General features: G+C 54.4%; 1 protein-coding gene across 10 annotated transcripts in view; it reads left to right on the top strand.

The window, feature by feature from the left end:
- MSI2 (musashi RNA binding protein 2) overlaps positions 1–14,408 on the top strand; it is a 393,915-nt gene that overhangs the window by 359,098 nt on the left and 20,409 nt on the right. For 4 of the 10 annotated variants that reach the window (XM_086686879.1, XM_086686878.1, XM_086686884.1 and 1 more), the window contains exons 11-12: positions 1,594–1,617; positions 2,972–3,034. In XM_086686879.1, coding sequence (XP_086543005.1) covers positions 1,594–1,617; positions 2,972–3,034 — 87 coding nt within the window. Of the gene's footprint in view, positions 1–1,593; positions 1,618–2,971; positions 3,035–3,682; positions 3,696–6,600; positions 6,651–12,218; positions 12,296–14,408 lie in introns of all 10 variants that reach the window. The other 6 variants (XR_015244052.1, XM_086686883.1, XM_086686880.1 and 3 more) reach the window with 4 other exon arrangements.

The raw sequence follows: 14,408 nt of genomic DNA, 5'->3' as shown, positions 1-14,408 counted from the left end.
GGGCGCTCATGGGCCGGGGGCTGTGCCATATCTTTGCTTGGGCCTCGGCCCCCCCAAGAAACCTGAGCCCCATCAGACCTGCTGCCTAATTCCCCAAGGTCTTACCCCAAGTACCCGCCATGGGAGCAGTTCTCTGCTTGACAGCCCAGAACTCCTCTCCCTTCAGAAATAAAATGAGAGGTTTCCCAGGCACGTAGGCTGCCACAGGTGACCTCTGGCTCCTCAGGGCCTTGGGGGAAATGCTAAAAACAGGATCACAAGGCAAGTCTGCGAGGCCCTGCACCCCCAGCTCTTCCAAGCCCAGCCCAGGAGAGCTCATTCCCACCCGGGTCCGTGCTAGGGCCTCCTGGTCCTCAGGCGCATCTTGCTGTCCTAGAGACAGGCTGTCCTCCACAGGGACAGCTTTAGGCCAGGGTCCCCATGCTTCTTTGGCCTCTGACAGCCCCTGGCTGGGGCAGCCCCATCCCAACACACACACACACACACACACACACACACACACACACACCCCTTTTCTTAGATCTGTGTTTGCCCATCCCCCACAAGCCCAGCCACAAGGAGAGCCCGTTGTCCCCCGCTCCCTGGTAATAGCATCAGGGACTTATCTGCCAGGTCATCTGAAGAATATATTCGGGGTGACCAGTGAGGCTGAACAGCTTAACAGGACAGGAGGGGGATGGCAGGGAGCTGGGGAAGTGGTCCGGGACAGATTCCCAAAGAGGCAGGGCTGGGTGGTGGGGCTGTGGCCCTGGGGTCCCAGGTGCCGTGTGGGGGTGGGGGTGCTGTGAGAGCTGCAGGCCTCTCCGGAGTGGGGGGCGGCCTGGGCAGCTCTCCTCCCCTGCCCCTCTTCTCACACCTGTCGGTCTGCCTACCCCGTTTGATGGTTGAGATTAAATTCCAGCCCTTAGCGGTGTCTGGTGCTCAGTCTCCAGCAGAAACCTTTATCTGAGATTAAGGATAATGGATTTCCTTTCTTGGATAAGTTTTTTTTTTCCTTCCTTTTTCTCTGAGACTTTTTTTTTTTTTTTTTTTTTGTCAAAAATGCGCTCGACTCCAGAAAATAGACCTTTTGTTAAATGTCTTTTTATTGACTAAACTCGCCTCCCCCGGTTCTGTCCCCCGCCCTTCCCCCCACCACACCTTTTCATGCTTCCAGGGAAACCTTCCGTTTCAAGTACGGGTGAGGAGTGCAGAAGAATAACTTGACCTTCCTTCTCTCCACGGCCGGCTTCCTTCTCCTTCAGGGTCCCCCGAGTCCTGCTGTGTGCCTGCAGCCGGGGCCTGGTGTGCGGAGGTTGGGATAGGGAGAAATAATTTGACCTCTTCCTTATTTTCCCTCAGCACTTTGCGCCACCACCCACATTTCCAGAAATCTAGATCCTGCTTGGAAGAAATGGGGAGAGGACTTGGCGGGGGAGTCCCTTCGTTGGTCTCAGGTGGCAGGGGTCAGTGCCACCCTCCGTGGGCGGGGGGTGGGGGGCAGCCTCCAGGCACACATGTGGTCTTCAGGGGAGCTGGGAGACCCATTCCAGCAGCCAGGGATGACCTCGTACCTTTATTTCACCTGGATCTTTCTTTTTCCCCCCTCAACAGCCCTATTACCATATTTAAATGCAAGTATGTCTTTTTTCATTGACGTTTTGAGTAGCTTAGCCTGACCTTTTTAGACTAGCTTGTTCCCTTTTGAACTTCTTTCCTCCCCAGTAGTTCCGTGTAGCTAGGACAATAGTCTTAGAGTTTAGTGGGCTTCTAGTTCGCTGTGTTTGGGGGACGGCTCTGTTTCTTTCCTTTCTTTCCTCCCCGGCTCCCCGCCCTCCGTGGTGCATGTGTCCCCGACTCTGTCCCGTAGCGATTCCATGTCTGGAAGCTGCTGTGGCTAAAACAGAGCCGCTGTCGGGCTGTGTGTTGTTTGCTGCTGGCTCTTGGCACATCATTTAAAACCACCATCATTGGCAATGGGTCTTGAAATCAGGCCTCCAAAAGTTGAAATGGGGCCTCCATAAGTCTGCCTGGATGGCAGAGGGTGTTTGTTTCATGTGTGCGTGAGTGTATCTGTGTGTGTCCCCGTGTGTGGCTGTGTGTGGCTGTGCTCATGGCCAAGAGAGGCCCAGGGGAGGGGCTTCACCCACCTCTTCCTTCCCCTGGGCCTTCTGCGGCCACACTGGGTCACCTCGTCCCTTCTCACCTTTAGTCCCATTCTGGGACACCCTTGCTGCAGGGGGTGTTACTAGATTGCACACACACCTTCACAAGCTTGTTGGAGTTCCCGAGGAGACCCTTCACTGCTGACTTGATCGGGACACAGAGCTCAGACAGAAGAGCCGGATCGAAATCCCCATACTGTGCCTCAGGAGGTTGAAATTGAGAGACAGAGCCGCAGGGCTCGCCCCACATAGGTCCCTGCAGCCCCCGACTCCCTCCTACAGCTGCCTTCCTGTGTACACAGTCAGCTGGGACTCCCAGCACACCTGGCCCCCTGGCCTGCCAGCGTGAGCTAGTCCGGAGCTAAGCAGAGGAGCTAAGGCAGGCAGAGCCTTAGGAGAGTGGCTGGGTTCAGCGACCTCCTGGCCCAGGTGCCTGTTCTGCCAAGAGGCTGGGTCCCAACCACTCCCGGGATCCCTGGGCCATGCGTGGCCCTGCTCTGGACACACCCCTCGATCGGTGCGGGGGCAGCAATGACCCCACCCCACTCCCAAGAGAAGTTTCTCCCAATCCTCTCCAATTACTCCCGTGTTCCTTTTAGAACTGGTTTCTGGGGTGCCAAATGTGTAGGAATCAAAAACACCTAAAGGCGCTGTGCCTGCCGGAAGCCCAAGAGCCACTGACCCGGGTCCCTCCTGAGAGCTGTCCCGAGGAGATCCCTTTGCACTCCCGTCTGCGGGAAGGGGGGTGAGCGCGGCCTGTGAGCCCGGTCTGATGCAGGGCCCTTTCCGAGATCTCTCCTTTACTCCGGCTCCTCTCTCCCCGCCAGGCTTCCCGGCAGCGGCTTACGGACCAGTGGCGGCGGCGGCCGTGGCAGCGGCAAGAGGATCAGGTAGGGAGGTGTGTGGGACAGGCGCTCCCAGGCATGCCCCAGTGTGCGGGGGAAGGTAAAGGCCCTGTTGGATCTGTGTGGCTGCGTCTGTCCACTACTGTCACCACAGCCCGGAGGGTGGGGACAGGGGGGCGCGGGCCAGGCCCTGCCACCCAGGGCAGCTCCCCATGGGGGTCAGTCTCAGGACTGCACACCAAAGGTGGACCGTGATTCGCTCTTTGAAAAAAGACCAGTGAACTTCTTTTTGACTTTGGACGGCCGGTTCCCCTGACAGCCGGCTTCAGGGCACCTGTTGGTCATTTCCCTCCTCAGCTTTCACTGCTGCTTCACAGGGGCTCCCTTCCAGGAGCCTCTGACCCCGGCAGAGAAGCTCTAGCTTGTGAGAGGGAAGCTCAGGGCCCACGGGCGTGCTCCTGGCCTCGGGGCCCCTGCCGCACCTGGCAGATGGCCTTGCTGATTGGGCTAAAGCCCGAGTCCCGGAAGCCTGGAAGTGGGGCTGACCTCAGTGGAATGAAGCGATTTCCTGAAGCCCCCTATCGCATCCTGGACTCTCCTTGTAGCAGAGACCAGAGAGCTCCTAGACCCTACCTGCCGAGGGCAATGGGATTATCTCTTGTATAAAATTGCCCTGGTCCTTTAGTCTCCAAGCCCAAACTTTGAGGTCTTAGAGCCCCTCAAGTGAGGTGAGAACGTTTTCCCAGCAGCTCGGTGGGGTCAGGCTGGAGCTGGGGTGTGTCAAGGATGTCCTGTCCCCCAGATGCCCCCCACCTTCCTAAGCACGTGGGGCTTCTGCTGTGTGCTGGGCCCCCGGCAAGGCCTCCTGGCCTCCACTCCCCAGCCACTGAGAGGCCCTTGCTCCTCCCGGACTCAGTAGCCATGGTTTGCGGCTCCCCCCCCCCCCCCCACCCCTCAGCCCAACACCCCTTGGACAGGGCACTGGAGCACCCAGGGAAGCAATTAGTTTGACCGGGCTCTGAGGAGGGTGGGGGGAGGGAGGTGCTGGTGGGGTGCCAGGAAGTGGGGCGTTAAAAGCCCAGAGGGCAAATGCCAAAAACCCAAACCCTCAGTGATAAGAGACTGGCACATGGAGGCCCTTTAGGAACATCAGTACAAATCCGTTCCATGCAAACTGGCACTGCCTCGAGCTACAAAGGATCCACTCCCCGAAATCACCCATTGGAGATTTGTTTGGAGGGGCCGGGAATTGTCTGGGGGCTGCTGAGGGTCAGTTAGCCGGAGAGCTGGGCGCCCGTCCTCAGCCTCTGCCTGCCCTAGCGGGCCTCCAGCAGCCCCACCTGCCCTCTGGCCCCTGTTCCTTGGTGCCCCCTGCCCTGGGGGCGGGGCGCGCCGCTGCCTCGCGTCTCCCTGTTCTGTTTGGTTTTTTAACTTGAGTGCTTTTTGGTATCATTACAAATGAGCCTCTGTCCTACCTGTGCCTAGTGGGGGGGGGGGGAGGGGAACCACAAAAAGAAACCTCCAGATTTTTGAGTGTTGTTGGTTGTTTTCTCCGTTCAGTTTCTTTCTTTATTATAACTTGGATTATGAAACTAAACTTTAACCCGAAATTAACCCTGCCTCTCTCCCCACCCCCATTCTCCTTGACGTCATGGCAAGTTTAAAGGGCAGCATGGGGTTCTTTGTGAGTCTGAGAGCGGTCTCCCCATGGTCTCTGCCCCCCCTGCCACCCCCACCCTCTCACGTCCCCCCCTCCCACCCCCGAGAGCCAGGCAGGAGTCCCATCCATCCTCCCCCTAACTCCTAACCCCAAATTCCAGAGCCATCTCCAACCACACTTTTTTTTCCAGGATCAGTGGTGTTTTATTTGTAGCCATTTCCATCGGGAGCCAAGTCTCCCAGGGGCCATTCGAGGTCAGCCATGCTCATCGCTGCACTGTTAGTGAATTCTATTCAGGAGTGTGCTCCCAGACCACCTGCCCCACACCAGCCTAGGTTAGTGCAAGGAGTAAATCCTCAACTCCGAGGTGCCTGCCCCCAAGGGTGCAGGCTCAGCCAGGAAGATACAGGGCACCCCACAGTGCTGCCTGGGGGTCAGGGGCCTGGGGTAAGCCCCAGGGCGACGACCAGCCGGTGCCTGCTAAAGTCAGACCACCACCTGGGCTGGAAGACACCTGCCCCCGTGTAGACAGGGTAGCCCAGCCCCTCACCTCCATCCCCCCTTTGGACCTGGAGCAGGGTTACAAGATGGGGGAAGGAGGATCTCTACCTCTCTTTCTTTCAGTGTGGTTTGGCCTGTAAGGACTGTCCCCTCCCTCCTCCTAGAAGATAATCTGGACTCCGAGCCTGGTGGGATGGCCAATTATTTACCTGTTGTAGTGGCCCTCGGTGGCATTTTGGCAGATATGGGAAAGGGGCTGCCCAGACTCTTCTGGGTTTGCGCATCAGCCTAGGCCAGCAGATGATCACGGACGGCTGACCGCCCTGTTCTACCTTCACCTGCTCCTGCAATCCTGCCCCACCCATGCCAGCTCCTTCCAGCGGGACAGGGATGCTCCTTCAGCCTCCCGAGCAAGCAGCCTCAGCTGTTGGAGGGCGTCACAAGTTCAGGTGCATTATCTTATAGGAAGAAGCTGGTTCAGGGGGTCTGCGGAGTACCGACCTTGAGCTTGGTACTCTGCTGCCCCTGGCAGGTGGTTGGAAAAGGGTAGGAAACGAGGCCTCTGCTCCCCAGGGGCTGGCTGTCAGGCTTGGTCCAGGGATTAGGCATCCTATGGAAGGCCCTATTTTGCCTTTCATTTTGGTCTAGCTTCACAGCTTTGTTTTTTTTTCTTTTTTCCCTTCCATGTTATGACGTACTGGGGGAGCTTCCTGAGGCGGAAGCACCTGCTGAGGGCCGTGGGGGTGGGAAACAGCTTCGATTTTGCTCAGGTTGGCAACTCGCATCTGTCAGGGCTACGGTGTCAGGGTAGGAGGTCCGGGGGGGCCGTGAGCTCTGCACCCACCTCAGCCAACTCCTCGGGGCCAGCCTGCCCGCCTTTGCCTTAATTCGCCCTGGGTCTGAGGTGAGCAGGGCTCAGGTGACCCCCCCAGGGGAGGTCCCTGCCGACTCCTAGATAACTTCACTAGCAGTGGGTCACTTTTCTTTTACCTTCACCTGGTAGTCCGAAACGTCATCTTTCCTTGTGCTCAGTCGAGAGTTTGTTTGTTTATTTTGATCGTATTCATTCAGTTCCAATGGCCTCATCATGTCCCACCCAAACCTGAATCCACTTTGGTAAACGACCCCACCCCACCCCCCTACACACACACAGGTGAGGGCAGTGGTTTGGATTTTCAGGCTATTTTATTTCTGGGTGACATTACGGGTGGGTCTGTGTATCAGTCGAAGAGCTTCTGAGCCCCCTGCCCACCCCCAGCCCATCTCCGGCCCCAGCCAGGACCCCTTACTGTACTTTATACTTGCCAGCTTTATTCCAATCTAGTAACATGAGTTCCTGACGGTGGTGGTGAGTGCGAGAGTCATGTTTCTGTTGTCTTTTCTCTTGCTTGGTTGGGGCTGCGGTGAGAGAGTGTCTCTGAGGCATACTTTCCCGCCTCTCTTACACTAGGATCTGCACACCTCCTCTCAAACACTCTTCTGAGCACGCTCAGCGGGAAGGTTTGTCCACACCTATTAATCCTCTCTCAGTGTCCAGCTTCCTGTTAGTACCAGCTGGTTTGCATGTTTTTGCTTGTTCAGATGAAACAGTTCAAGAAACAAACTCATATCCAACTCTCAAGAAATGTCTTTTTTTGTACACTTTCGTTTTCGATTTTTTTTTTTATTAGTTACAACTCCAAAACACCTGTTGTCCAGTAAAACATTTCACACCTCCCCTGCCTGTTCTTAGAGTGTATGTATCTGTGGGACTGAACTAAATGCATGCACTGTAGTAGATGTCCTGGTAGCTGTAGCCGTAGTTGTAGAACATGCATTGTTGAGTTGATATTACAGGGTCCGCGACAGCCCGGCACGGCACGGCTGTCTGAAGGTCTGAAGGATAGCGTGGGGGACCAGGAAGAGAGGGGCTCCATATTGTCAACGTTGCCAAGGGGCTCGGATCCATGTTCTCGCCATCAGCCACCACCACCTCCCCTCACACTCCCCGCTCCCCCGGTCCAGCGCTGGGTCACCACCCTCGGCTCTAGCCTTCCTGAGATCTCTGTTGATAGTGACCAACTCTCGCGAAAGAGAGCAGAACCAGGATTGCAGGGAGTCTGAAAGTTCTTCCTTGTTCTTGTCTTCCTCGTATGGTTCTTGAACAGAGCAGGTCTTCTCTTATTTCTTAAGGCCTACCATCAAGGCTCCCCCGAGCCCTTTTCTCCGTTGAGTCCTTTGCCAGCTCACATCCGGCCCTTCAAGGAGACAGGTCCGTGTGGCAGTCCTGTCTGTGCAGTCTAGTCCCCAGGGTGGAGGGAAAGTGAGACGTTGCGGGGAAAGGGATTCAGATCTTAAGATGCTCGGTCTGCAGACAGGAAATGCACTGGGTCCTAGAGAAGGTTAGCATTTCTTCTCACTGTGGGTGAAGATAAGGGAGAAGCCTTTACCTGAGGTCTCCAGGGGGCAGGGTGGGGGCAAGTAGGGTCAGAGTGGCAACATTCCTAGTATAGAGACTACCGGCACAGCTTCGTGGGGAGGAGGAAGGGAGGGGACAGGTGGGAAGGGGACCCTGTGACATTTAAAGAGGAGACCACAGTTTCCCTCCATCTTCCCAGAAGACTTCGCAGTCCTGCAGCCTCTGCGGAGGCTCAGGGACATGTGCGGTCAATGTCTCTGGACACACCGTCTCCCCTACATTTGTGATGACACACTGTAAGGGAGTGCCAGAGGTCTCTTAGAGCTTCGGGAGATGGCCTTAATCTTTACAAGTTGCTGGCACATGAAGTCACAGCTGCCACCTGGGACCTGCTCTTTAAGTCGGGCCAGTCGGTGGCTCTGAACTAATGCCACGGGAAGATGCCGGTGGAATCTGAACCTTCAGGGCAGAAGTTATCTGTTATGGGAGACTGAAGCCCAGGAAGTCACAGAGTTCATGAAGTTCCCGAAAGAGTGCAAGGTGACAGAGTAGAATGGCAGCTCAACGGAGAGGAGTGGCGCCGTGGAAGTCCGTGGCACCGTCAGCACGAACAAGGATTGCCTGCGAGCAGGCCAGTCAGTCACGGGACGGAACGAGGCCCCGGAAGGCAAATCTGGGGAGAGCCGTTCTGCAGGGGGTGGTGGGGCAGAAGGCAGAGAGGACAAAAATCCCCTTTAGTGGCCTAAATCCTAAGTCTGGCTCTGCCAGGAAGACGGCTTCGCTAGCCTGTGACCAGACATCCTAAGAGTTTCAGTTCCAGTAGGCAAAGTGAACAAAAGCAAAATTCAAGTCAAGACATAGAAGAACTAGTTGAACTTGAACCATAGAGAAAATGCTTTGGGGAGGAGGGTAGGTGCAGGTGCTCACGAAGCAGACTTGCCTGTCCCACCCCTCCCGGGGTATTTTCCATTTCCCCGTGGCAGCCTTCGCCTTATTTGTGTCCGGGGCTGAGGGGCGTGAACGGTAGCCGCCCACACACACTCTTCCGGCCGCTGGAGGGAGCTGGGAATTGTTTGTGTCATTTGTGTCTTAAGCTTTAGGGTTCCCAGGTGTTGCTTTCAACAAGCACGCGTTGAAGGTTTGCTTCGCGGCTGGCAGGAAGGAATATAAAGGCAGATAACATTTCTTGCCTGCAGTGGTTTGAGAATCTAGATCCCTCCTGCTGAGAGTCCTTATTTCCCACGATGCATTACTTCTCATCAGCTTCATTTAAAAAAGGAAAGTGGATCAATGTGCTGCCTCCATTTCTGAAGTCGGCTTTCCTGCGCTTCCATCAGCAGGATCCAGTGTCCAGGAAAGGGGGCTGCAGGGCAATCATCTCTTCTTTCCCACCCAGCCTCCCTTGTGCTAGCGGCAAGCATCCTCTGGGGCCTCAAGATGGCCAAAGCTGGGGGTAGGGTCCTGGGGACGCGCTCTCGCTGGGATAGAGCCACATCTGCGTCCATGGAATAGAGCCAGCACACTAGCCCAGAGGGAGAGCAAATCCGTGACCTGTTATGACCAGCTGCTGCAACCAGCCAGACTTACCCAAAAGACCCTGCCCGGAACACATGCCTCCCAGTCCATGGCCTTGCGTTCTGGGCATGGGCACCTCGTTTCTCAGTTTGTCATTAAAATCTTCATTCCTGGGAGAGCTGGGTCTTTCACCAGAAAGAGTCCAGCATTGGATTTCAGTAACCCCAGTGAATTTATAATAATGTGCTGAGCTGCCCGCTGCTGACCTCAGCTTCATTCATTTTCCGAGGGCTTTGGGACCAACCCTGTTGAGGATAAAATACATCAGCTGTAATCAATAATTTTGTAATAGAAACACCATGCACTTGATAAATCAACTCTAGTGCAATTAGTGACTAGCCTTGAAGCCCAGACCTGAGTATAAGTTAATCCTGAAGTGAATGGAGTGGGGGAATGTTAATGGTCTTTTAAATCAGTGGAATCATTTTCAGAGGGTGACACATCCGTGCCTGTCCCCTGAGCTGGTTGGCCCTCTCTCTCATGCTGGCTCGGGAGCCCAGGCCCTGCTGTGTGCAGGAGGGGTCGAATGTGTGAGAGGGCCCTTGGAGGCTCCATAAGAGCATGTAAAGCACACTGGAGATGGGCAGAGGGACCCCTTATTTGCCCCCTGGGCTGGGTGGGGCCACTGCAGGGTGTGAGGAGCCCCAAAAGCTCCTCATGTGTTGACCCCATGTGTTGGTGAGAATCCTCAAAAGAACACAGGCGTGGGTGCATCGTGGTCCCTTATGTTTCTGCAGAGGTTCGACTGCCGTGACCAGAGCTAGCCCATGAGACAGGCAGGAAGGCAGAAGGTTTGGGCCTGGCTTTACGTGTTTGTTTTTAAGAGAAAGCTGACGTGCAGATTGGCTGTGTGACTTACCCAGAGTCACACAGCTAGTCACCTGGAGAGCAAAGCTTTGGTCAAGGGTGAAGAACCCTGAACTTCACCTCCTTTAAGGAGCCCTGCAGAAAAACCATGTTTGTTTCTGAAGAACTCACCTGCTGCCCAGATGTCCCCGACATGCGGGACGTGCTGGGAGAGCCCAGCAGCCTTGGAACCGGCACTGTGTCCTCTGAGGACTCAGGTCCCAGGACCTCACAGTCTCACCTTTCAGGTATAGATTGCTGAACTGGGCCCAGGGCACATCTGCCACGGAGTCCAATTCAGCAGATATTTATTAAGTGTGTAACAACAGTAATTATTATTACACGTGGCAGGCACTGTCCTCGGCCTTGAGTCGGGGGGCTTTGGGGCATATCAGAAAACCCAACTCAGCCTGGTCAAATGTTATCGGGACTTTACCAGCTAACATTCTGGAAGCTCCATGGAAGAGTGGGCTTCATGTGTAGACTGCTCTGGGGAGTCGGCACTTCTCTGAGCTCGGTCCTCCTTTTGGCTTCAATATTGTCTTTATGTTGGCTTTCCTGTGGTGCCAAATGGCTACAACAGTTTCCTGCTACCAACCAGTCTAGAAGAAGAGGGGGTCAGATGGTCCCAAATTCTAGCAGACCCCAGAGCTTTGTGCCATTTGACTAACGCCTGGCTGGTGAGAGCCAATCGCTGAGAGTGGGATCCATACCCCCACCCTCAAACTGAGGAGCCCAAGAAGGATGGATTTCCAAAGGACAGTCTGGGTGCGCATAAAGGTAAGGTAAGGTAAAGGGTAAGGGAGCGTGTGGCTGGGTAGTCAAGCATGAAGCCCACCACAGCCATGGAATCTCCTAGATGAAGGCAGAGCACAGTCTCTGCCCTCGGGTATCTCCCAGCCTCGTGTGGAGGCTAGCAGGTACTTATAATATGATGCCATTAGTCCGGCAACAGAAGGGGCACAGAGGAGGAAGTGATTGGCTTTGGGAAGTCAGGGAAGGTTTCACAGGGGAGTGAGTGTCTCCACTTTGAAAGGACAAACAGGAGCGCCCCAAGAGCCAGGGGAACAGCATGTGCAAAGCCACCAGAGCCCAGAACAGTAGAGTAAATCTGAAGCCCCACAAACGGTTCACTCTGGCTGGAGAATAAAATGCAGTGGGGTGGGGATGGGGCATGGGAAGCAGCCGCCGATAAAGCCGGAGGGCTGGCATAGCCAGAGCAGAGGGCCTTTGGTGACATGTTGAAGAGCCTGGATTCACACACCGGGGAGCCTCGGAGAGGCCTGAACCAAGGAAGTGACATCAGATCTGGATGTCAGACAAGCCTTGACAGCAGGCTAGATTAGATTTGAGACTAAAAAGCAGGAGGACGAGTGACAGATCATGGAGAGTAAGCGCTCCATGAATGTTCATGTTATCACTGCCCAGTAAAAGAGAGGCTTCGGGTCTTTTGCTCTTACCCATTAGCTGATTAACTCTGGGCTCAGCATCACTCTGGGGTCTGGGGTGGGATGCAGAATTTGAGGGCAGGTCCTTGCCTTCAACAAGCTCCCAGTCTTTGGGGGCGGACACAGCACACCGTTGTTACAAGAGCTGGTCTTCAGTGAGCCTACGTTCCTGCCTGATCAGAGAGCACTCAGCAGGCAGGGAAGCTCAGATAGGAGGCAAGACTCAAAGTAGACACTGGAGGGTGTGGAGTGAGAGGTAAGAGGACATTCCAGGTGGGAGAACTTGGATAAAAGGTCATGATGAGCATGGGATGAGCAGCCAGTTCCCCGGGGGACAGTGGCAGGCTGCCTGATGGGCAGTGGGGGTACAGGCTTGCTGAAGTAGAGGCAGGCTAGATTCTGGGAGACCTTGAAACCCAGATTGATACAGTCCTACTGGTGGGAGACAGAGGTTCATATGCTTTATGGCGGTGGAACTTGGTAAGGACAGAACCAGCTAAGGAAGATCAGCTTGGCAGCGGTCCCACAGAACACAGCTCGACCCCTCCCTAATCCCCCTGGCTGGGGCTGGGTTTGTGATCTGGAGCCAGGTTAGGGGAGCAAGGCAGACACGGCGGGGGGAGGGGGGAGCATTTGGTCACAGTACTCCGCCTTAGTTTCCTGTGACTCTTCTTTGCTTCTGCCAACAAGTTATTATTCATTCCCTGCTTGGGACTGTTGGTTCCCACTCCTGTGCCCTCATGGCAGCCTCTGTCTGTCCTTATCTCTGCTCCCTCCATTACAATTGGCTCAGACTGCCAGGAAGCCACACCTGATTAACCCTAGCTGGGGTGCCCCTCCTCAACACATTACTGTGTCCTCAGCCTTCTTCCTGATTGGTGAGGTCTTCTGGATGAAAGCCGGGATTCTGACTCTATGGAACATGTTTTGCATGTATCCCAGAGTGGTGCCTGCCTTCTCCAACAATATAAACCATCAGTTTATATTTGCCTCCAGGAGACAAAGTCAGCCTCATTCTTAGTGTAGATGAGTAATTATTATGCAGTCGGAGAAAGCAGAAAATAAAGGGGCCCTTTGTTCCTGGATGCTTATTAATATTAATAAAAAGGTCTCCCCTTGCCAGCTTGGGATCCTGCAGCACAGGAGGTGGGCGAATAATGCTTTTGAACAGCTATGATTGGCTGTTGGAATTAGATCTGTCAGGATGAGAGAGCCACGATGAAATCCACTCTGTGGCATGGATAGGAGGGTTCCAGCCAGCATCTCAACATTCACCCCCATCTGGAGGTCCCTTAAGGGAGGGATATGTTCCAGGTGATTGATAGACTGCTAGAGTCACTTCCCAGGCAAATTTAATACGAGATGCTAATAGAACATGTTAATAATAACTCCTGCATGAGTGAGCCAAGCACGGGGCTAGGCCCACCTGCCCTACCCCCATTTAATTCTCATAATCCTATGAAGAGGGCACTATCATTCTCATTCCCATTTTGAACATTTTAAAACTGTGGCTTAGACAGCTTGTAGAGGTGGTGGAGACAGGTTTAGAACCTGGGTCTGTCTCATCACATCTGTGCTCTCAACCATGTCAGCAGATGCCCCGTCGCCCCAGCCCCTTGGATTCCTGAGTGGAGGTCTGCATTCTTAACACATACTCAACGGAAAACCGCCGCTGCCCATCAACTTAATTCTCCGTATCCTTGCGGGGAGAGAGAACCTAAGCCCGTTTATAAAAGGCCTCAGGAAACATTATATGCACATATAATGCATATATGCCGCAGCTTCTGCTGTTGCAGACTTAAGGTCATGGTTCTGTCTGGCTTTGGCTGACATTTCTGATCTGGCTTCCAAGTCCCTGCATCCTTTTCAGACCACAGGCAGACAAAGGAGGCCCGGAGGAGGCGTGGTCGGGTAAGAGGGAGCCAGCCTGAAGGTAATTGTTATTATTTGAAAGGAGACTTTAGCTAAAACAAGCCTGAAGGAAGTTAGCCACTGCCCAAAAGAAACTAGGCGATGGAGCAAGGGAGGGCCTCTTTGAGCCAGACAGACCTTCTCCCGTTCTCTTTCTCCGGAGGGATGAGTCAACAGCCCTTCCTGTGAGCGGTGAGGGCTGAATCTGGAAGGTCGCTGGGAAGCCGACGATTGGCCGCCCAGTTGCTGGGGCTTTGCTTTGGGCCAATGCTGTGGAGGGGCGGGGCCGGAGGCGGGAGCAGCAGGATCCTCGGCCAATCGTCCTGCAGTGAGGCTGGGCTCCCGGTACTATGGCAACCGCGGGCAGGGGCTCATTTGTTTTGTAGATGAGTAATTACTACGCAATTAGAGAAAGCTAAAAATAAAGGGGCCCTTTGTTCCTGGTTACTTATTAATATTAATAAAACGGTCTGTCCAGGTCTGTGGTAAGCAATCAGTGCAAACCTGTGTGCCTGTGGTAGAGCACTGTGGGAGGCAAAGGCTGCCCAGCCCCACTCTCCGTTCTCTTTCTGGAAGTTATTTCTGACTGCAACCTGCAGCGGGTTGGCTTTCCGGGCCTTGGGGGAAAGAGAGGCTGTCTTACAGACACGCTCAGGATACCCCGGAGTCAGGGGTCAGTTAGTCACTGACCCAGGGAAAGGTCTGGCAATGTCAACCCACTCCCAGGGAAGAAGACTAGAAACACAGTAGCAAAACCGGGAGACATGGACAGATGTTGGAGGATCCGGTTTTGCTGTGTATCCTTGGACACATTGTTTGACTTTTCTGGGTCTAGATTGTTTATCCCCAGGTGCATGAAATAGTCTTTAAACCTCCCACTGAGGCAGCCCTGAGATTTCAGTGTCTCCCAGATCACCTGACTTGAAGAGAAACAAGTCAGGCTTGGGTATAACTTGCTGGAGGGTTACATCGTGTCCAGGGACTGGCCCCACAGCAGTACGTGCTCTGGCCTTGGGGACAGAAACAGTTCAGAGGCTTCCCTTTTATCCCTTCACCTTCCCAGGATACGGGGTTGCCTTG

Source organism: Puma concolor, chromosome E1 (genome assembly GCF_028749965.1).
Source record: "Puma concolor isolate L17-30 chromosome E1, mPumCon1.1.hap2, whole genome shotgun sequence".
Lineage (NCBI taxonomy): Eukaryota > Metazoa > Chordata > Mammalia > Carnivora > Felidae > Puma > Puma concolor.
This window is presented reverse-complemented; position numbering and strand designations above follow the sequence as displayed.